Source organism: Felis catus, chromosome A2 (genome assembly GCF_018350175.1).
Source record: "Felis catus isolate Fca126 chromosome A2, F.catus_Fca126_mat1.0, whole genome shotgun sequence".
Classification (NCBI taxonomy): Eukaryota; Metazoa; Chordata; class Mammalia; order Carnivora; family Felidae; genus Felis; species Felis catus.
In genome coordinates this window covers 112,647,546-112,671,456 of record NC_058369.1, presented here as the reverse complement: position 1 = coordinate 112,671,456, position 23,911 = coordinate 112,647,546, and the positions used below count along the sequence as shown (strand labels likewise).

At 36.6% G+C, this 23,911-nt stretch overlaps 1 protein-coding gene across 2 annotated transcripts in view; it reads left to right on the top strand.

Annotated features, from left to right (window-relative positions):
• Positions 1–16,128, top strand: part of MACC1 (MET transcriptional regulator MACC1) — a 65,007-nt gene extending 48,879 nt beyond the window's left edge. For both annotated transcript variants that reach the window (XM_045052459.1, XM_003982833.5), the window contains 2 exons: positions 954–1,142; positions 14,960–16,128. In XM_045052459.1, coding sequence (XP_044908394.1) covers positions 954–1,142; positions 14,960–15,172 — 402 coding nt within the window. In that variant the 3' untranslated portion in view covers positions 15,173–16,128. The remainder of the gene's footprint in view (positions 1–953; positions 1,143–14,959) is intronic.
• The last annotated feature ends 7,783 nt before the right edge of the window (positions 16,129–23,911 follow it).

Below are 23,911 nucleotides of genomic sequence, written 5' to 3'. Positions count from 1 at the left end.
CTTATTTGAAAAGAGAAGAGATAGATAGATAGATAGATTTAATCCTATTTTAAAAAACATATTCAAGCCAAAGGGGAACTCATAGATTTGTTTGAAATATGCATGGTCATTGACAAAGCTCAGACACCGAATTAAAATGAAAGAAGGAAGGAAGGAAGGAAGGAAGGAAGGAAGGAAGGAAGGAAGGGAAGAAAGAAAGAAAGAAAGAAAGAAAAAGAGAGAGAGAGGGAGGGAGGGAAGATGGAAGGAAGGGAGGAAGGGAGGGAGGAAGGAAAGGGAAAACTGATGTTTTCCATTTTGCATTGTTGAAGACTGTTTTTAATACTAAATGGTTTATATTTAACACAATTACAATGGGGGTGAAGGCAGAGAGTTATTTTTTTTTAAGTCATAAATATAAATAGCTTTGTTCAAAGTTGTAGGAGTATCTTATTTTATGCAAGAGGCATCATTCTGGGAAGTTTTAAGTCACATTTTGAAGAAAAATAGAATAATATTTACCAGCACTAGTATGCTTATTTTTTTAGAAAAATCCTGTAGCCAATTCTCTGATAAGGAAAGGAATTATTTTTTGTAGAGTGAATAATCATTCCTGGGTTGAAAAATTATAGACTGCTAGAACCTCAGGGTATCTTTGGAAGTGTCTAGTTGAACTTCCTCTTTTTCCAATTAGGATATTAAAGAAACATATTAGTTGAGTGGTTTACCCAAGGCCTTATAATTAGTCATTGAGTTGGGCTTAATTCTCCCCTAATTTTGGTCTAGTCATATCCTCTGTACTTTGCTGGTTGGATTTGCTTAAAAGTAAATCAGCGTTTTGAATTTTAGAAACCTCAAGTATACATGTGGTGAGAAAGAGGATACCAGTTTCTAGAATGTATAATGAAAAATTAACTTATAGGAGGAAGCCAAAATTAGTTGATTTTAACTATGGTATGTAATTGTTGCTGCAGGCTCTGCTGAAGATGGATTGCCAAGGGTTAGTAGCACAGCTCATCCAAGAGGCTGCTATTCTGACATCAGCTGTCAAACTTGGAAAAGGCTGGAGGGAACTAGCTGAAAAGTTAGTGCGACTCACAAAGCAACAGATGGAGGCATATGAAATTCCTCATCGAGGAAAAGCTGGAGGTATTGCTGTTGAGGTAAGATTTCTATTTGTCTAATTAAATAGTGAAAAATTGCAGACCAAGGAAATCACACGTAAATCTATATACATGGATTCATTGAGGCAGTCTCCTAGAGGACTCACTAATTGAAGTCACTGTAGCTATAATCATCAATATTATCTGAACTAAACCTACATCTCTCCTTAAAGGCCTTGAGAACCTTTAAAATATATTGATGTTTCTCCTATTGGATTGCATTTTAACATGGTCTTTGAGCAAATAAATTGAGCAAATTAGATAGCTAGCCATTGAGTAGGCAGGGCTATAAGAACTTGAGGCAGAGAACGGATAAACTTTGAAGACAGGAAATGGGGCCAAATCAGAATAAAGGAGGAGGATATAATAATAAGTATTTATCAGCCTCAGTTATAGACTTAGTAACCTATGATAAATAATGTTTGGTGACAAACATTAAGGAGGTGGATGTTGTGGGGTTGCTGGTAATGAGAGCCTGGTAATGCAAGCTAGAAGTACCTAAGAGCTTCATTATTTCCTTTGTAATTTTCTATACAGTAAGAACTATAGACATCAAATATAGAATAACAACACTTAGTACAAAGTAAATACTTACTATGCAAATATTGTTTTTATTAATATTAAAACAAATGTACACTGGTAGGCCTAGATTAGGTAAATATTTTCTCTATTTACCATAAAGAAAGAGAATCCATTTTTATTGACTTAAATGAAAATATTCTAGTGATAAGCACATATAAAATGTCCTGTGTCTTTCTCTCACATGAGTGAAAGCATTTTCAAGATATTTTTAGCTAAGGAAAGGTTATCTCTCTGATTAGATGATAACTTGGTAGGAGGCAGAAGCTATGTTCCCCACTTCCTATTTGGGCATAGAGCTGGGTTTTAATTTTTTGAGAATTTTTTCTTATTTTGAAACAACTATGCCAGCTGGGTGAGCACAACAAGACAACTTTTCCATGAAGCTTGAAGAGTCAGATCAAGTCAGGTAAATCCCAGCAGCTGCGCTGGAAGCTTCAGCGTTCCTGGAGCCTGGCTATCCAGCAAGGACTCCAAACAGACTCTTGAGGCAAGAGCATCCAGGACACATCCCCCCCTTTTAGATTACTCCCCCTTATAGACTACATTTACTTACATATACTGAGAAGGACATTACAATCTACAAATCAGTTTTTACTGAATGAGCTAAAAGATGACATACCTTTAATATGGAAAAAAAGAACAACATTCTGAGGGATATGCTATTCTGATATTTAAGTGAACTTGATTCATACATTGTCGATTGAGATACCACCACCTATCAAAATGGCCAAAATCCAGAACACTGATGACACCAAATGCTTTGGAGGATGTGGAACAATGGGAATCCCAAGTCATTGCTGGTGGGAATGCAAAATGATACAGTCACTTTGGAAGGCACTGTGGCTGTTTCGTACAAAGAAAACATACCCTTAACTTATGATCACTCGATCACACTCGCTGGTATTTACCCAAAAGAGTTAAAAACTTTTGTCCACACAAAAACCTGCACATGAATGTTTATAGCAACTTTATTCATAATTGCCAAAACTTGAAAGCAACCAAGATGTCCTCCAATAGGTGTCTGGGTAAATAAACTAGTAGATCCAGACAATGGAACATTATTCAGTGCTAAAAAGAAATGACTTACCAAACCATGAAAAGACATGGGAAAACTTTAAATACATATCACTAAGTGAAAGAAGCCAATCTGGAAAAAAAGCTTCACACTGTATGATACCAAATAGATGACATTCTGGAAAAGGTAAAATTATGGAGACAGTAGAGAGATCAGGGGTTGCCAGACTTTCAGGAAGGAGAAGTGAATAGGCAGAGCACGGAGGATTTTTAGGGCAGTGAAAATACTCAGTATAATATCATAATGAGATCTATATTTGTCGAAACTCATAGCATATACAACACATGGATATGCAATGAATATACAATGAACCCAAGGTTAACTGTAGACATTGAGTATTTATAATATATCATTGTAGATTCATCAATTCTAACAAATATACCCCTCAGGTGGAGGCTGCTGATAACAGGGTAGGCTATAGGCTATGCATATATGCATATGCACCTATGCATAGGTGGGAGATATATGCAAAATCTCTACCTGCAAAATCTAGATATATGTGAACCTAAAACTGCTCTAAAATAATTCTTTTTTTAAAAAATGTTTATTTTATTTATTTTCAGAGAAAGAGTGCAAATGAGGGAAGGTGGGGAGAGAGAGAGAATCTCAAGTAAGCCCCATGCTGTCAGCACAGAGCCAGATACAGGGCTCGATCTTACAAACTGTGAGATCAGGCTCAGTCTCACAAACCATGAGATCATGACCTGACCTGAAAACGAGAGTCAGATGTTCTATCAGCTGAGCCAACCAGGCACCCCTAAAAATAATTCTTTAAAAAAAGTTGCCTAACTGAAAGCCAGACTTTTTTTTTCTTAGTAAGGCCTTGTTTTTAGAAGGGTTTTCTTGAGAATTATTTACCAGAAAGTTTTTATTCTCTCAGGTTTGTTAAGCATCTAACTTCTCTATAATTGTGATTGTTTATATTTTGTCTTTCCCTAAATCTTGATGGAAGCCAGCAAGCTTTGTCTTTCCCTAACTCTTGATGGAAGCCATTATTTACTTTTGCACAGTCCAAATCACAAATGACTAAGTGCATGTCTAAGGTTGATAAAAATTCAGAAACAGAAAGGAAAGTCCCTAGGTGTCTTTCTGGAGGTTATCATTCAATTTACTGTGGCTAATGCTGTGATTCATGTTATTAAATGCTTAGAATATTATGCATGACATGGGCCTGAACCCATTCCAAATAATCTATGGGAGTCTAGACCACTTAAACTAAAGGGTAAATGTATGCTAAGTTTTATCCCCCTGGAAAAACAAAACAAAACAAAAACAAAAACAAGAACAAAAACAAAAAAAAAAGCTGTACAGTTTTTTTTTTTCTCTCAGGAAAGAGACTACTCACAAAAATGATCAATTTACAAGTCAAGAAATGATTTTAAAACACACTGATACTAGTTCTGGGTAGGGCATGCAGAAGGAGGGAACCAGAATTGGGGCACAGAGATAACAAGGCCTGGTGGTTCCCATGCTGCTTTTGTTTCCTTTATCTCACTTCCTCAGAGGGCATACTTTCCAACATTTTCTCTCTATGTGTGCCAATGTCTACAATCGGGCTCTTCACTCACTTTCATTCTTTTTCTATTTCTCTTCTTTGCTTTTGTTCTATTTTTATTTTATCTTAAAGACAGTTATCTGGCTCTTATTCTGTTCCAGGCACTATTCCAAGAGCATTACAAAAATTAACTTTATTTAATCCTTTCAACAAAAACTTCTGGGGCAGATATTACTACTATCTAAGATATAGAGAGGCTGAGTAACTTGCTTAAACATACATAGCTAGGAAGTCATGGAACCAAGTTTGGAGCACAGACCTTGACTTTGGGACCTTTATACTTTAACCATTATTCTCTGCCCACCCACGCCAAATCCAACATGGTAGCTGAGTGGCAGTGCCACGAGGTGTGGTCAGGACTGGGGGTTTAAGCAACTCATTTCATTTTTTCTTTTTCTTTTTTAAGCCATTGTACGATACTACCAAAATTTGCCTTAGTATCTTTATCAAGCTTCAATCCAGTTAAAGAAAAGAGATTATTAATAGCATGTCAGGTATTTCTTGAGTACTTTTGGCCATTTCTTATTATTTTATAAGGTGAAAAGAAAAGCTTCTCGCTGGAGACTTCTGAGAAAGTCACTTTTTAAACTAACCACCTATCTAAGTGAAGTTATAAGAAATGTTAGTCAACTTTTCTGATGATATTGAATTTCTAACATAAAAACAAAACTATAAAATTTTGAGTCTGATTTTAAGCAAAATATGTTTTTGGAGTATTGCCTTTGAAAAAGAAATACATTTATACTATACAAAGATGTTTAATCATTGCCAAGGTTTTCCAGTGAATGTTAATGAAAATTCATTGGAGTTTATTTTCCTGACCATATTCAGAGCTTTAATTTAAAAACCAGAATCAATAAAATATTAGAAAAATAGCCCATTAAAAAATTGGATTTTATAAGGAGAAAATGCTGGGGATTTCAGGGCTACGATGTTCTTAGGCCTAACTTGGATACTCTTGACTTAAGCTTCTGGGATTAATGGTATGTGTGACAATTTTCCCAGTAACTGTCTTCCATTGTCCCCTGACACACAATACAGAAGATACTCTCTCCATCTTATTCAGTCAGGACACTTACTTACCAAGGACACTAAACATTACTTCTTATTAAGTTGCCTTCTACCGCACTGAGCTCCACCTCAAACACAGGCACCAAAAGGCCTGTCACGGCTGATTTCTTATCTGAACTGCCAGAATGGGCCACCCTAATTATGGAAGCCTAAGGAAGTCAATGTTGTTAATTGTGATATAGTTTCATCTCAGAAGCCACTCACCTATAGAGAGTTATGACTGGAATGGTGTGTTTGTAAGTCTTTTTGCTCAATCAGTGAGGTCTGATTTTCTGTTTTGTCTTCTAGCCATATATTTGTCCCCCCTCATTTCTGACTGGCAGCTATAGTGTTCAGAGCACTTTATTCTGGGTCTAGATTTAAAGTGAGAAAGTAGGTATTCCTCAAAAAGCTAACTTTACTTATTTTTTATACACGAATAAAAGTTCTGTATGGAATTCTTCCTACTTATTTAGTATCTTCCCTCTGAATCCTTGCTCTCAGTATTTAATTCATCTGTACTTTTAACATATTTACTAGGACTGTCAGTTTCCAGCATTGGAGCTTTAGGAGCTATAAAAATCGCAAACAGAATGAAAAATATGATTTTTTTCTCCCTAAAGCCACATTTTATTTGGCCTGGGAATTGAGATAAATTGTTAATAACTTGAATTATTTTATTTTAAAAAAAGTATATGATTAGATGCTGAAATAAGTGAAAATAATGAGAATGGTAATAGTTGCAATTTATTGTGTGTTTACTGTGTCAGCTAATCATTATGAGCATTTTATTTACCGTATTTCATTTATTTTAACAAACTTTGTAAGGAAGACATTATAACCATTCACAATTTACAGATATGCAAACTAAGAGTGAATGCATTTGTGTAAATCATCCAGAATTACATGGTTATTAAGTACAGAACTGGGTTCCAGACCCAGGTATGTTTTACACACAGTCCTATCCAATATGCACTTTAAGTCCTTTCAGAATTAGCTAAATAAAAGAAGATCAAATTGGGAAGGAGCTGTCAGAAGACGCACCCTAGTCCTGAAGGATGGATAGCATTTGGATAATTGGAGAGGATTGGAAGGAGATTTCAGTGCTTCTGGATACCAGTGACTTCTAGAGACCATTGAGGAGACTATGTGGGCTGGAGGGGAGAGGTCATTTTAGTAATTACTGGGAGATATGGTCATATATGTATATATTGGAGACGATAGAGTCTTTAATGACTGCCAGAGCATAGAGGTTAAGATTGCTGGTCTGGATTCCTGATATAGTCTATTATCTATTAGTTTTCAGCAAATAAACTTTTTTTTCTAGGAATACTTTTTTTTTTTTTTTTTGGAAAGTGATGTGAATTATACTATCTTGCTCATCGGATATTTGGAGGATTAAATGAAATAATATACATGAAATATTTGGAATAATGCTTTGCACATTGTAATAACTAAATATATATTATCTATTATTTTAACTAAGAGGAAGAGGTGAATTTGACAACTGTGTGACATTGAATGATTTTGGAAAAGGAAATATAGTAATTTTTTAGTAATATGGCTGCAAGTAACTATACAAAGAATGTAGGCAAGGGAAAAGTCACCAATGATTTCAAGGTTTCTCTTCTAAAAACTGGTGGAATGGTAGTGCATGGAAAAAATAAGAAGAAAAAAGCCTTGGCTGTCAGCTTTTTTACTGGTTTAACAATGTTTATTTTCCTTGGAAAATGTCTCTTGCAAAAGATAAAAGGAAGTTCTTGAACTCTTATGGTTTTCTGGCTCACACAGCAAGTCCTGGATTCTGCAGGGACATTGCATTGCCCACTTCTAGCCTTGGTACTTAACTGTATGGTTTGCTGGGCTTTTACAGTATGAGATACATTTACATTTTTTTAAAGATGGGAAAGTATTATATGGAAATTCATCTACCAGTGGTAACACGTATAGACTAATTTCTCAGTTCTTCATTGTTTGGGCTACAGATTTGACACAGTGACATAATATTTAGATTACCATAGTCTATTTTGTACAATACTATAATGCTTGTTGCTACAATATTTAATTCCAGAAATTACTCCATTTCTTGAAATGATGAAATAAAGAAACAATGACATCACAGTGAAATTCATGGGGTAGCACATTGTAGTCATATGATCTTCTACATTGTATGTCTTATTACCTACCAAAAATCAAATAGAAATAATAATCATATTAATAAATATTATAAAGTTTAAATATTATAAAGATATCTTAAATTGGATTTAGAGACACAAATGTTTTATTTAGAGTTTAGGTTTTCTTTATTGAGATTTATTTTGAGGAATCACAAACAACCAGGAATTTTAGAAAAACCAAACCCCAGCTAAGTATAAGACTTAAATCAGCATTGATTAAAACTGCTTACTACTGAAATAAATCCATGGCTATACTTTAATGAAATGACTCTGGATTTATAGCTGGGTGACCTGAATTCTCTTCCTAACTAGGAGTTAGTGAGGATGGCTCGTCCAGCCAGTTTTCCTAAGATGTTAGATTGTTTTGAGTAGATGCAGGAGCAAAGTATGAGTCCTCTATCTTCCTCTGGGTTATGCTTAACCCCTGATGTTCCAAGTGGTTATTCCTAGAGGAAGCAAAGCTGGCTGTACCCAGAGACTTTTCCAAGAGAATCTTATGTCCAAGTTTCAAACAAGTCCATGTCCCTTCTAAGGAAATAGGGACTCTCTGATAGGTTAGCCTCCCTTCTTTTCTGAAGATAATGGTAACTCTCAACACTATTTATGTACTTACCATTTAAGGTGATAGAAGACCCACCTGGATATTGTAAATGATGTACTGAAGATAGAACATATGTAATAATCATTAATAATGCAAATTTGCCTTAATACTTCTTCAGCTAATTGTACTTAAAATGAAACATTGCTCCTATACTTTTATGAGGAAAGTAAGGGGGATATGAATCTTTTAATGTGGAAAAATGTAATCATCCAATTGTAGTTAACCAATTGCATCCTTTATGCTATTCGTGTTTTATGAGCTAAAAAAAGACATAGAGTGCTAAGCTCAAATCTGAATTGCTTTTATTCATGTTGCATTTCATTATCCAGAGCATTATCTAATGAGTCTTACTGGCTTCTGGGAACAAGCGCTCTAAATTTGGAAAACTATTTTTTAAATTTCTATTCCTGTTTCATTTCTTTTGACATCTCACCACTTCTTTTATTGCTCTTTTACCATTTTCTTTGTCCTCTAATGCCTGGAAGATAAACCAAAGACATTTCACACAAATGCTAGGACTTTGGAAACTGCTAACCTTTAATAGATTAAATACTTACTGATGCTTACTGATGCTCCCTTATAGAAGGAGATCAAAACACACAGTTGAGAAATTAACAACTCTATGCTTTTGTCAGCCTCGTGCTTCCTATTCAGAGATGAACCCATAACATCGTGAAGTTAATATTTTAAAAAATCTCAGAGTATAGGAGTAAGAGTAATGCCTGTGTGTCAAATAATTGTGTTAGAGGTGAAGAAGACTGAGAGAATTTGTTTTGTGGTTACGAGTATTTCAACAAAAACAAACCCTCAGGAGCATGCTTTCCTTTGATTTATCTACGCATTAGTGCAGAGTTTCTGCATATCATCCCTTAAATCATAACACTGAACAAGAACGGAAGAACTATTTTAAACCACTAAATAGATATATAAGATAACATAAACCTGTAAGAGATCATAGCAGTCCACAATCACTTCCAGCTTTCAGAGGACTTAGGTCATTGTGGAAAGAAAATTGTTTATTCTACTGATTTTATTCATTCAAACATTTCCAGAAAACGTATGACTTTGTTTTCTCTTTAATTATTACAAAGCTGAGAATACTTTGTGGCTTTTTTTAAAGAAATTAATGTTTATTTTTGAGAGTCATAGAGACAGAGTGTGAGCAGGGTGGGGGCAGAGAGAGAGGGAGACACAGAATCTGAAGCAGGCTCCAGGCTCTGAGCTGTCCTCACAGAGCCTGACGCGGGTCTCAGACCCACGAACAGAGAGGTCATGATCTGAGCCTGAGTCGGATGCTTAAACGACTGAGCCACCCAGACACCCTTCCTTTGTGGCTTTTAATGTGTATTTTTGGACCTAATTTTGTAAAGTCTATAGTTAATTAATGTATGCCAGTTTCCTCTTGTGTCTTTGCCTTCGATGGCATATGTTCACTTGCTGAATAAGAAAACGTAGAATGACAGACAGAAAGAAGTGCTAAAGAAACAAAAGTAAAATATTTAAGGACTTGAGTCAAATATCATATAGCTCTGTAGCAAAGGACAACAAAAAACTGATTAGACTATTTACTGCATTGATGAAGGCTGGGCTTTTGTCATGCTTTGTTAAAGCAAATCTCAATATAGAGAAAGTTCTATTTACCATACCTGGCAGAGACTTATTTATTTCTCTTAATAAAACATACTTTTAAAACCTAGTCCCCGAGGGGCGCCTGGGTGGCTCAGTTGGTTAAGTGTCCTACTTTGGTTCAAGTCATGATCTCACAGTTCATGGGTTCAGGCCTGCATTGGGCTCTGTACTCACAGCTCAGAGCCTGGAGACTGCTTCAGATTCTGTGTCTTCCTCTCTTTGCCCCTTCCGTGCTCACACTCTTTAAAAAAATGAACAAATGTTAAAAAAAAGTTTTAAAACCTAGTTCCCCAAATTTAACATTTTTCATTTGTACCAAGTATGCAACTATAGCATATGCTTTAAATCCCATTTATTCTCAATTATTCTTGATATTTTCCCTGTTCATTACCCCAACTCCATAATGATTTTAACATTTGTGTGAGTTTATGTGTTCTGCTTAAAGGAAGTTAACTTATCTTCTTGAGAAATATGCTGCCTCCTTAATCTTCATCAACCCTAAATTATCTGGCTAGGGTAGGATTCAAACCAACCTCTCCTTTCAAATGTAAAATATTAGTCTTTATAGATTTTTTTCCTTTTAAAAATAATTTATTCTCCACTGCTTCTCCTTCTAGCTTTGTCTCTCTTCTTTTAACTTTCAAATTCCAAATGTGACCCACTTTTTCTGTGGTTTCTAGTTCCTTGTCACCTGCTCCTACCTGCAGTCTGTCCTCTACCACTCTCTTCAAACTGCCTTCTCCATGGTTACTGGGGTCCTAATAGTGCCAAAATCCTGGATTTTTCTCACTTTTGCTTCATGTTTCCATATTACTTGACATTACTTGACATAAGAGAGGGGCTAACAGAGAAGAGATGCCCTCAAAGAGTGGCATGCTGGCACACGTTTAATAGCTCTTCAAGGGAGAAAAAGCCCTAAATTATACCTTTGCCATCTTCCGTGGTGTAAAAACTCCTAACATTGATGATTTTAACCTCCTAATGTGATGTCACTGAACGTGGAATTGGGAGGCTATGTGAACAACAGGCTCTGAGAAGCTGGGGTGAGCTGAATGTCCTTTTTGGAATGCTATCAATCCTTGACTTTTGCAACATGAAGTACCCTGCTTCATTTTCTATGACTCTGACACCAGCTTCTCTCCATACTTATATTGCTTCTGCTTTTTTCTTTTTCTTTTTTAAATATTTATTTTATTTTTAGAGAGAGCTTGCACACGCAAGCAGGGGAGAGGGGCAGAGGGAAATAGAGAATTTTTTTGTTGTTGTTTATTTATTTTTGAGAGAGAGAGAGAGAGAGAGAGAGAGAGAGAGAGAGCACACAAGCAGGGAAGGCGCAGACAAATAAGGAGAGAGAATCCCAATACTCAGCACAGAACTGATGCAGGGCTCTATCCCACAACCCTGGGATCGTTAACATGAGTCAAAATCAAGAGTTGGATGCTCAACCGACTGAACCACCGGCACCCCTCATTGCTTCTATTTCTTGTTTGTGGTCCCTAATTGTGGACTTAATTGAAGGTTAAATTTTCACCCTTTCATTTTCTTCCTTGGCATTTTCCTCTACTCTCATTTTTCCTCATCACTTTGGCATGATGCTAAACTCTTGGCTGCTTCCTGGAGGTCATCTCTCTATTCCAAAGTCTTACTGGAGATGGAGATACTCATGCCTTCACCTCATATGCATTAGGGTTAAAACTAGGTTGCTTATCTTTCTCTCATCCGAAAAGTACCCACTTTCCTTCATATCCTATTAAAAAGTATTAAATGCAAACTATATGCCAGATACTTTAGAAGGTTCCTTGGACATAGACCTGGGAAATTATTATCCATATTTTAAAGATTAAAAAATTCAAAACTCAGATACTTTGATTTACCCAAATTGACCCATCCGATAGGCAGTGTACCTCAGATGGCAACCCAGAGCTCTGACATCAAAACCCATCTTTCTTTCTATTACACCACACTGCTTCTCAGTCAATGAACTCTCAGTTTTTATTACACTAAATGAAAACATGAAAGTAATTTTTGAGTTTTCTTAAACTGTTAATTACCAAATGCTGTCTAGTTATACAATGGGTCAGTGTTTGTGCAAGTATCTATCTCCCTTCTATGCTATAAGCTTCTAAAAACAAGCCATGCTATATTCATCATTTTATTCCTTTGTGTAACAAAATTCTTTGTAGTGGTAGCTACTCAAAAACTCTTAATTTAATAAGTGAAATAATTAATGAACAACAATGTGTTTTGAATATATTCATTGTATTTGTGCTACAATAGTGTTTCTCTGTCATCTGTATGGACAGCCACACATGATGTTATATATAGCAGATCAGATTTTGCACTGAAGGAATATTCAGGGTTAGTTTGCTTCAAAGAGAAACAGAACTGGAATGCAATAGATACACATTTTAGTATAAATCATGAAGTTTACCATTGCTCTAGTGTTTTCAGCCCCAAGCTATTGTAACCCTTTCTATGTAGCTTATGGATTAGACTCCAGGGAATCCCCAATGAGTTTAAAGCAGTATCCCTCCTTGCATTTCTGACTAATTCAGAGTACTCCTGGGGAGTCCTTTCACACTATCAGGTGTCTTAATTTGGGTTCAGGACTCAGAAGTCTATCCAAATTTCTCTGAATTGCAAGAACTGACCGAAATGTTCTGCTATCAGTGAAAACTGCCAAATGTGAGAGTGTTATATAGCTCTCTGCATAAGTGAGTAGATAAATGTATCATTGGACTTCTGAATCTGTAGTTCCCAATTCCTGCATCACCTTGGTGTATTTCCTATTTCAAACAGCACCAAAGGACTGCTGCATGATTGAGTATGCCTCAGGGCTTTTCTATACATAGCAATCCACTGTGCTGCAGCAAGATATGTGGTGCAGAGTTGTGTGTGTGTGTGTGTGTGTGTGTGTTTTGTTTTTACCAGGAAAGGCAGTGGAGCCATTTTGGCTGCCTCTATGATGTTACTTTGAATCTGCACACATAGTAGTGCATAAACTGAAAATTATCCAGATGTGATTCTTTAAAAGACATCTGGTTTTTATGAGACTATGCCATCATCTGGGTACTGAAATGCTCTTAGATGCTATTTATCATAAAATATCTTCAAATACATCTATTTTTTTAAGTTTATTTACTTATTTTGAGAAAGAGAGTGCACGTGAGCAGGAGAGGCGCAGAGATAGAGGGAGAGAGAGAATACCAAGCAGGCTCCACACTGTCAGTACACAGCCCAATGCGGGGCTCAAAGTCGTGAACTATGAGATCATGACCTGAGCCAAAATCAAGAGCTGGATGCTTAACCTACTGAGCCACCCAGGCAGCCCTCAAATACATCTTTTTATCATTCAATTACTAAAGGACTTAGCATAAAATATGAGAAGGTTTTAGCTATAAACACCATTATTTTAAACAATATATGGCAAGCTGAAAAATAATGTACCAACTAGTTGAGCATCAGGGAATTTTAAATGAATGCAACATAAAATACAGGTCTCAAAGCTTTTACAGAGGGTTAGTATATACTCACTACAGAATAATTTACTTGTTTAGTGCATCTTTGCATCTGAGAAGTGGCAGGCAAGATTGAATCTGGCAAAAAGCGTCTGTTAATATGCCTCAATTCATCTTCCATTGCTGAGATATTAGTGGTGACCAGCAACTGGGAGGTTTGATTTCAAAGTGACTATTCAGAAAAATAAACAAGAGGACATCTCATTCATAGTCTTATCAGTGATGGAAGATGCAGTTCTTTGTAAATCAGGTTGGAGAGGGTAAAACTTATATATAAAAATCTGGGATCATTTGGGATGATGCATCATAACCTCCTGGATATAGTATAATATTGATAATTATTTTCCATTCAATACCTTGCAGAATCAAGCTTCATCAATAGAGACAAAGATATGGGTGTTCATGGCTTCCCAGGAATGCCAATTTGGACAAAATAACATCAAACTGTTTTTTGAGTTCAATGCCTATCCTTTTATGTAGATTAAATTGATTGAAACTCTTTATTATGGTCTTTCATTCTTTTAATTTCAATTGTAGAGTATATGAGGCTATCAGAGGAGGGTGAAAAATTATATCCCAAAGCCCTACTTCATGTGATATTACTGTTAATGGAGGCTCTATTTAAGAGGGCAGCTCTGCATAATATTGAGCTCACAGTCTGTGTTCCTGCATTTGTGATAAAATCACAAATGAATTAGTTTAGTGAACCCAAATAGGTAGAGGTAATAAAGTTTATATTCCAAATAGTCCAATTATAAGTAGTACATGGCTCGTTTTTTCATTTTCTTAGAAAAATTTATTTTAAGCTCATTGTGTTTCTGTGTGTGTGTGTGTGTGTGTGTGTGTGTGTGTGTGTGTGTGTGTGTGTTTATTCTACAATTTATCTTCTTTGGTCGGCCTTTGTCTTTATTCTCTCTGAGCCTGGTTGCCTTGGTTACCATTACATACATGCTCGAACATGAAGTTCCTCTTTGACGTACATTTATTTCTATGGAAACAATGATGTCATTGGTATTGGTAGGTGCTTGGGGAAAGCATAATAAAACATTGAATATTGATCTTTCTTTTGGTTATAAAATGATTCATTAAATTATTTTTAAATTAGAGAACTGTATTTTTACTTTCCTTTTAAGATTTGATCATGAAAGCACATCTTTTCTTGTTTCCTTGCTCAAATAAAATGACTTAAAGCATTAAATACACTGTATAGCTCCTTCTTGTGATATGTCGTGTAATAAAGCTCACCATAGATAGTATTAAAATAAAAGAGTCATTATTTTTACCTTAAAAATCTTTCAGAGAGTGAAAAGTTTATCTCAGTAACATCAAAAAATTACACAAAGAATTTTATATCATATCAAGGCAATGAACAATGTTTAGATGATGGATCAAGAAAAAAAAGAGGCACTACTTGTCATTATTTTAAAATTTTTCTAGGCATAGAAACACAAAGATATAAGATGGAAGTGATAGCTATTGAAACGTTTTCTATGACATTAAGTAAGTCCACGTATAATTGGTATTCCAGTTTTTTTATGTCCTGAGAGGCTTTTAAAACTTTTTTTAAAAGCATCTATTTTCATCTCTGTTTGTCTTCCAACTACTCCAGTCTAATTTTTTTCCTTTATAGATGATGTGGAAACCTGCTTATGATTTTCTCTATACTTGGGGTGCTCACTATGGAAATAGCTACAGAGACGTGTTACAAGACCTTCAATCAGCTTTGGACAGAATGAAAAACCCTGTGACCAAGCAGTGGCGAGACTTAACTGGAGCTTTAATACTGATACATTCCTTAGAGTTTTTGAGAGAAACTGCATTCTCTACTTCTGAGGAAGTATAGGGTATGTTTTGGGGAAGAGGGAGAATGGTAGGAGGGAAATGGAGTGCGTGTGTGTGTATGTGTGTGTGTGCATGTGGTGTGTGCACACACGCGTACATAAAGAATCTCAGAAAAGTATTACTTTTTTTTCATTTGTCAAAAAGTATTTTTTCCTGGTGAAAGCACAGCTTAACACAAAGTCCAAGGATACATTTTATAATTAAACATGTAATTTTATATGTTTCAAATGCAAACATTAAGCCATTTTGTTGTTGAGAAAGGACAATAAAACCCTTGCCCCTTTCAAAGTTGCTTTAATTTCTTTAAGTCAAAACAAATGGCTGTTAGCATAATTACCTCACACAGTTACCTAGATAAACTAGAGGCTCCCAGCGTGAACACTGGAGTTTTACTTGTAGTGGGTCTAGAGAGAGGAGAAGCAAACACATACTCTGTGCACAGGCACAGAGCCACAAGCTTTCTATATTCCATCTCTTTTATTTATTAGTGGAGTTTGCTAACATTATTCCCATTTTTCATCTGAAAAGACTAAGGACTGGTGAGGACACTCAGGGAAAATAGCCAATGGGAAATAAGTTTTCTGTCTGCAAAATCTGGTTTTATTATTTTTTTAAACATAGCACATAGCAAAATAGTAAAAAACTAAAAATGCACATTAAAACTTATAGGGACATAGTAGCAACTTCATTTTAAGTGAAACTGGCTGCACTTTTCCACCATCTATTGAAAGACTGCCAGAAAAAAAAAATTTGACTGATCATCAGAAATCTGTTGTTTGCATCCATGGACTAGAGTTTTCACCATCTTCCTTCCCCTAGCACCTTGGGACATAGCTAACCCTGCCTAACTTGGATTTTTTCTTCAGGATCATTGTGCAGAGTAGTTCTTTAACTCTCAGGGATTTTTAATAAGAAGAATTATTTAAAAAAAATTTTTTTATTTATTTTTGAGACAGAGAGAGACAGAGCATTAACAGGGGAGGGTCAGAGAGAGAGGGAGACACAGAATCCGAAACAGGCTCCAGGCTCTGAGCTGTCAGCACAGAGCCTGACGCGGGGCTCGAACTCACGGACCGTGAGATCATGACCTGAGCTGAAGTAGGACGCTTAACCGACTGAGCCACCCAGGCGCCCCAAGAAGAATTATTTTTTTTTAAACCTGACTTATCACTGTTGAATGAAGCAGTCGTAACCACCCAAAACACTGATATCTGTGGGTGTGAATGCTCATGTGCTCAGACAAACACACGTGTGTGTGTGTGTGTGTGTGTGTGTGTGTGTGTTTACCAGAGTGTTTCAGAAAGCTTTTGCAAGAGAGAGATTACATAGGGAATTAGGGTAGTACAAATGCTAACTGCTGGTAGAGTTCACAAAGAGATGGTTTGTGCTTACTCATAGGTTCAATCCTTTGGCCACATGCCAGTGTTTATGTGCTTTGGACAGTCATTCATTTATTGTATTTAATCAACAGATGGAGTATGTGTACCTTCTCTGTGGCAGACACGTAGATGCTTGAGGTTAATAGTGGTGGAAGAAAGAGCATGATTCCTGACTTCAGTATTGCTAAGTTATAGAGACAGGCAACAATTTAAAACACTATATAATTAAATGTAAAATTAGATCTGTAACAACAGTTACAACGGACAGGCCGGAAGGCCAAGGGATATAGATATGAAAGGCCATTTATGAATTCAAAGGGTCAGGGATGTTTTCTCTGGGAAAGAAATGATGAACCTGAAGGAGGATCAAGCACTGCTTTTAGTCCGGGGAAGGTAGAAGAGGTCGTTCCTCAATGCATTGAAGCCCTGAGGCAGGAGGGAAACTCCAGAGATGCAGAGAGCCAGAGAGAAGGGTTTGAAAGGGTGAAGAAGTGAAGGAAGGAAAGACACACCCTCAAAGGTAATATAATGAGCTGAATAAGGATTTTGTTTGGGGATCCTGCATAAAACATGTCCATTTGGCTAAAAAGTAAACGCAGAATCTTTTTAGAGCTTTTAATACACCTACCCTGGGGTATTTCTTATGCTGGCAAAGGTAATTTGAATTAGGTTTAAGAACAGTCTTTAAAGCTTTCAATATTTATATTTGATAATAAGAGAACATAGCCTGCCCAGGGAGTTATGTACACACATTCAAGGACAGAATTTATTTTAGTTGAAAATAAATTCAGGGAGAGGGAGGAAAGAAATAGTTTGTAAGTTCAGGACACAATCATTTTTAGTGGTGATTTTGCTTTCCTTAGAACATTCTTGGAATCTTATTAACATGTCAGCAAACCAGAGAATTTCGGGAAGAGATAGTAAGGAATTAATAACTGGGTTTTTCCAGGCTCCAAGATCTGAGAAGACAGAGATCTTGTTAGCTGATTAGGGTAGTAAGATTAAACAAATCACTTCAGGTTTACATCGCATCATGTGTTGTGACTGTGGCTGGGAAGTTTAAAAAGAGTTTAAAAAATGAAAAACATGAAGTGCAACTTAAGGATGAAGCAATGGCTTAAATATTAATATACACAAAGATATCTTATAGTCTTGTAACAAATCCTTCCAGAGGAATTTTAAACCCATGTCCAAACATTCTGTTCTTATAAATATATTCTAATATTTTTATGAATCACTTTTATTTTTCTGAGTTTTATATTTTTCTTCCTATAATGGATTTCATAATCAGAAAAGATTAACTCAGTAATCATGAATTTCCTTTAATATTTGGCAGCAAATCAAGGGAATTAATAAGGCACTTAAATTCCATCCTTGACATCATTAAAAGCATCAAAAGCCATTAATCTAAAACTTCTTTAAGCACTTCCGATGTGGAAAAATCATAGTTCTTTCAGTACCTCAGGCTTTTTCTCTAATGATGCATTAGGATGAGATTTTAGTTCAGTGCTCAGCTTGCAGTGTAACAGTTTTTCAATGGAAGCCACAGATCCTCCACTTCCTGTGTTAAAGCCTTAATATGGAGGCCAATTAAGGAGGTGCGTGCAACAGCAGATAATTAACTGTTCATACCCGGAGGGATGGATACAGCACATTTTCATGTCCTGTAATGTAGAAAATACCATATGAAGTTTTGACCTTGACAATGCCTAGATTCCTGGAAGGGGCAGAATGTAGTACATCAATGGATGGCATTGGTCTAAGAAATGCCACTGCTAATAAACAGGTTTGAATATGTGATACGAAAATATAATAGAAAAAGAAAAGAAAATACAACAGAGAGAATGTATTCAAATCATACTATGCTGTAACTAGAAGTTTCAAAATTTGAATTTTCATACTGTGCTACTGTAAGTTGTATTTTCCGTAATGTTTTAATGTCTAAGGAATATTTGAGGCAATATAAAGAAAAAGGAGAATAATGAAAACATGTTGCTAGAGGCTTTTCTAGTTAAAATAGATGTTTTTTTTCTTATTCCCACATAATTTGCCCTTCTATATGAAGTTGTTTCCCATGTTAGTGAAGTTCCAAAGATCATATATTACCATTATGTTAGGTAAGGTTAACTCAAAGACATTCTTCAGAATAAAGTAATTATTGAGGGTTGGTTTCTTGCATGTATACACATTAGTGCACAACACAAAATAAAAAGTGACTATGTGTACACAGGAAACTTGAATTTGTACATATCTAGCACCTGATGTTTGTCTCATATTCAAGCATCAAGATTTCACTAAATGTACAAATCTGTGGCTTTTGCATGTATTTTTTACGTTGATTTTCTATTTATGTATACCTAGGCTTATGTAATCCAGAAGGTTTTTAACCTAAAAGCTTTGCAATTCTGAATAATAGTGTCAGTTCATATATGAGGGGGTGAGGATGGAAATATCAGTACTGGGAAATAATTAGTAATGCCAATGGAGAAAATTCCAGAGCATGTGCTGCTGCTGTTATAGTGAACACAACAAGGATGGCTTCTTCTGCAAAAGAGTTGTCCAGGAGTTGAGAGCCCCTGGCTTCTGATCTTTGCCTATTACTTCCTAAGAGACTTTCCACCTGTAACCCAGCTTCCCTGGGCTTCAGTTTTCTCTCATCCATAAGACAAGGTGCTTGAACTAGGTAGCTTCTAAAGTTCCTCTTGGGTTTAAATGTCTGTGAGTATATAATGAGCACGATATTTTATGGGTGTTTTTTTCTGTTCATTTGTCTTGCTATGCAGGAAGTAAAAGTGAGCTAAGACTAATAATTTGAATACTAATTATCTACATTATAATAATGTCTCCTATGTGTGAGGCATAGCACACATAGCACATACACATAAACATACTGAGCCCTTTATGGCACTTTATAATATTAGTCACATAACCTAGTCAAGTTGCTTTTGCAATATGTACTGTTTTGAATAGTTGAAAATCACCCAACTATTCAGACAGACTAGAAAATGGTGTATGAGTGTTGCTTAGAAGGGTAGCAGCAATTTACAAGCAGCTACCTAGAGCACACTGGCAAACATACTCCAGTCTTACTGCAAGGCCTTAGACCAGGCAACCTCTGCTGCAGGGATTCTCCAATTTCAGAGCAGCAGAACTGCCTGGAGGGCTTGCTGGAACACAGACTGCTGGGTCCCACCCCCAAATTTCTAATTTAGCAGGTCTGCAGTTGTTCCCAATAACTTGCATTTCTGGGAAGTTCCCATGTGATGCAGATGCTACTCATCCAGGGACCCCACTTTGAGAACCACTGAATTACAGTTTCCTTCCTCTCTGTGAAAATAAAAGAATCTTTGTTAAGCCAGAAAAACTTGCTTCTAGACAAACAAATTTTTATGTGATTCCATCAGAGAAATAGTTTTTAAATTATTTTAAAAAATCATGTTATATAATAGCTCCATTTATTTATATAGAATGAACTTTTCACAGGAAATTAATAAAAGCCTTATTATTTCAAAATAATAATTTTGATTGAAAAACTAACTGAAATAATTAAGAACTCTGCATTTTATTTGAAATGTAAACATACTTGAATAAAAACAGATTGTTTGAGATTAATAATAATTTCAGTGTGTTAAGATGATTTTGCAAAATATACGTAATGATGCACTTGTTTCTGTATCTTTTGAGAAAATTTTGTTTTACTGGCCAATCACTTGGTACATTTTTCTTGTTGAATTCATTTTCCCTATTGGGGAAAAGTGGTGGTTTTTTTGTTTTGTTTTGTTTTGTTTTTTCTTCATTCCAAGGATACCATTATTTACTTTTTATTTAAATTCAAGTTAGTTAACATACAGTGTAGTCTTGGCTTCAGGAGTAGAACCCAGTGATTCACCTCTTACATATGACACCCAGTTCTCATCCCAACAAGTGCCCTCCTTAGTGCCCATCACCCATTTAAATGTTTTTAACTAACGTGATCACTACAACTATCTATATGCCTTACTTTCATTGTAGAATTACAAAATGATTATAGGCACTCGTTAATAAGGTAGCCAGATGTTCTCTTTCCAATGAGTGTTTCCACATTTAAAGGGATGGTGACTCTGAGAAGGGTGATGAGGCGGACAAGCTCACGTAGATATTATGTATCATATTTCATCCTCTGCCATCATTTCCTTTTTAAATTGTTCTTCTTTGGGTAACTTGGAGAGGACCTATAACTTTTTATTTCTATTCATATAGATGTTTGAGTCTGTCCTTTTGTACCTGGAGGCAGATTGTTAAATAATCTTAATATTTAAGTCTACACTTGAACCCTTGGAATTTACTGGACATTTAGCATATCCATATAAGCATGATTAGTACTTAAAAATCAGAACTTAGTCATGATGAAGTTATGAGTTTTATTTAAACTGGTTCCACCAAGCTCAGTCTTTTAAAAAGAATTTGGGATTGGCAACTTTGGTGTAATGTTGACCTTACATGTATCAGGTTAAATTGTTTAATAGAATTAGCTACCAAACTCCTTCCTAGAAAAATTTATTTTGTGGGAGGAAAATATACTCTTTTGCTCCCAGGAAATATGTACTCAATGGTCACCCAGTCCCCTTACATCATGGTTGAAAGGAAGGAAAGTGTGAAGGGGAGATGGAAAAGAGTTTGATTATGGTCTAATGAAAGGAGACTATTCAGGGACAATGGGAACTTTGTCTGCCTCTGTTTGTGTTGGTCTTTTACTTTCATTTTTCACTTATTTTACAGAGAGAACATGAGCGGGGTAGAGGGGCAGGGAGGGAGAGAGAGACAATCTTAAGCAGGCTCCACATTCAGTGACAGTGCAGAGGAGCCTGAAGAAGGACCTGATTCCACAAGCCTGGGATCATGACCAGAGCTGAAATCAAGACTCAGATGCTCAACTGGTTGAGCTACCCAGCTGTGTCCTGTTCATCTTCTTAAAAATGGAGAGTAGCTTCATTCTTCTCCTTATCTGATCAATAATAAGTTATCAATTAACTGCTGCTTGGTTTTCTCCAGGATAGATTTAATGCTGCTTAAGATTGCCCTTTAAAACTACTGAGAAAGGTCAGCTAAAGCAAACATAGCAGATCTATGTTAAGATTGCCACTTAGCAGTCTATCAGGAGCTAGTGTCAGAAAACCTAGCTCAAACTGCCTAAAGCACAAAGAATTTAATTGTCTCTCACACCTGAAAACTCTAGGATAGTTTCAGGCATTACTGGCTTCAGGACTTGAAGGAGGCAATCAAATTGCTTGTTTCCCCCACTTCTCTGCATTTGATTATATTGGTTTCATCATTGGGCTCCACAGAAGCAGCCCAGGAGTTTTGGGCTATCCTTTCATGGGCCAAGTAAGCTGCATAAACATACTAAGCACTTTATAGCACTTAACACTATTACTCACATAACCTAGTGAAATTGTTTTTGCAGTATGTACTGTTTTCAATAGTTGAACACCACCCAACTATTCAAACAAGTGAGACAATGGTATATGAGTGTTGCTTACAAGGGTAGCAGCATATTGGGAATATTTGAAAGGCCACAGTAAAGCAGCAGCCACTGTGACTCTTGGAAGGTGGGTGTAGTTCAGGCCCTATTGCAGACCCTGACTCCGTTTGTTGGCAGGGTAGGGGTGGAAGGACAGCTGCCTGACCTGCAACCCCAGTTTCCCTAGGTTCTCCTTCCTCCCCTTGTCCAAATCCTGCCCAGGTGTGAATGCCAATCTACAGCGAGAGCGCCATCTAACGTGAGTTATACTCAGCAGTGAGGCTGCAGATTTGAAGTCAGGGAGAAAGCAGAGTGTGTGCCAGGGACAGACAGATTCTAGTTGTACCTGTTCTTCCCCAGTCCATGTCCATCTTTTCTTTCCTTCAGCCTGACCTGTGACTTCAGGTTCAGCGCCAAGACAGTGGAGAGAGCTAGCCAAGACTCTGACCAGCTCTCACAAACGTAGAAAGTCAAATCACCATAATAAATCTTTAGCGTACATCATTGTTGCTGGTTCTGTTTTCCTGAGCAAATGCTTATTAATAGGTAGGACATAGAGCATTTCCTAATAACCTCACAGGAATGGTCCCTCTGATTGGACCGATTTAGGTGCGGTGTTCATCCCTCAGCCAATCAGTGAGATCTGTAACCAGTGGTCATTTGGCCAGAACTGAGTTACAGGCTCCTCCTCTGACAATCATCCAGGACACAAGGTTTGAGCATCATTGACCACCGGGTGAAATCGAAATACTTTTGGAAATGGAAGGAGATGGATGTTGGGGAAGTCAACAGCAATTTTCCACTAAAAATGTGCGGTGAGTTAACCTCAGCACTATTTCCTGTACCAAGACAACTTTCTCCCTCAGGTGTAATTCACAAAGCTAGTCATCGGGGTCCTTCTTATGCGACTGGGTAATGGGCCTGCATCTATAAACTTCTACACTAAATCAAATCCTAAGTGACTGAGTTTTGCCAGCAATATCTATCTTCTGCCTACCACTTTATGAACTGCTGATGACATGATGGAGCCATCTAAAACCCCACCAAGACTATGGGTTCACCTGGCCCAGAAAGTCCAGGGGCAGATCTTCTATTCTTTCTAATTCCTCACTCTCAAAGCAGGGCCCACACCTAGTAGAAACACCTTGCCTGCTGCCAGAAAAAAGCTGACCAGGAGAGAGGGATAGAGGAGTTCCCAGAATGACTGATTGACAAAACTGTAACGTTAGCATCTAATGGCCTCACCTACCAGTGAAAAACAGCATGACAAAATCTTTGAATATTCTCTGAATGCAATTATGAAAGCAAGCCCAAGGTCAGTGGTGTTTCTTTCTCAGCCATCTGACTTTTCATTGGAGACTTTTATCTTCTCTTTTGAATCAATAATGACTTCTAAATGTTGCCCAAGGGGAAAGTAGAACAGCACTATGAACAAGGTGATTTAGATGGTTCCAAGACTTCCGTGAAAAACAGGGCCAAAGGAAAGAGATACACTGACAAAGGTGGTGTGTTTGTTTGTTCTACATACATAGTATCTTTTTAAGATATAATTCACATATCATATAATTCACCCTGTCTGTTTTTAAGAACCTATCAACATTTTCTTTCTTGATATATAGTTCCTATTTAATATATGTTTAGTTATATTCACAATTTCCTGTGTCTGGAGAAGTTCTCCTCAGGAGGGAGTATCATATTTTTCTGTTTTTCAGGGTGGAGTGGAATACTGTGGGTTGTGGTAAAATAAGAGATTAGCAGTCAAGGTTATTTGTGAGAAGACTAGGAGAGAGGACTTGATGTAACATCCCTAAAGCCGTTTTTAAGAGGTTTCACTGATAGTTTGGAAGAAAAAAATCTAAAA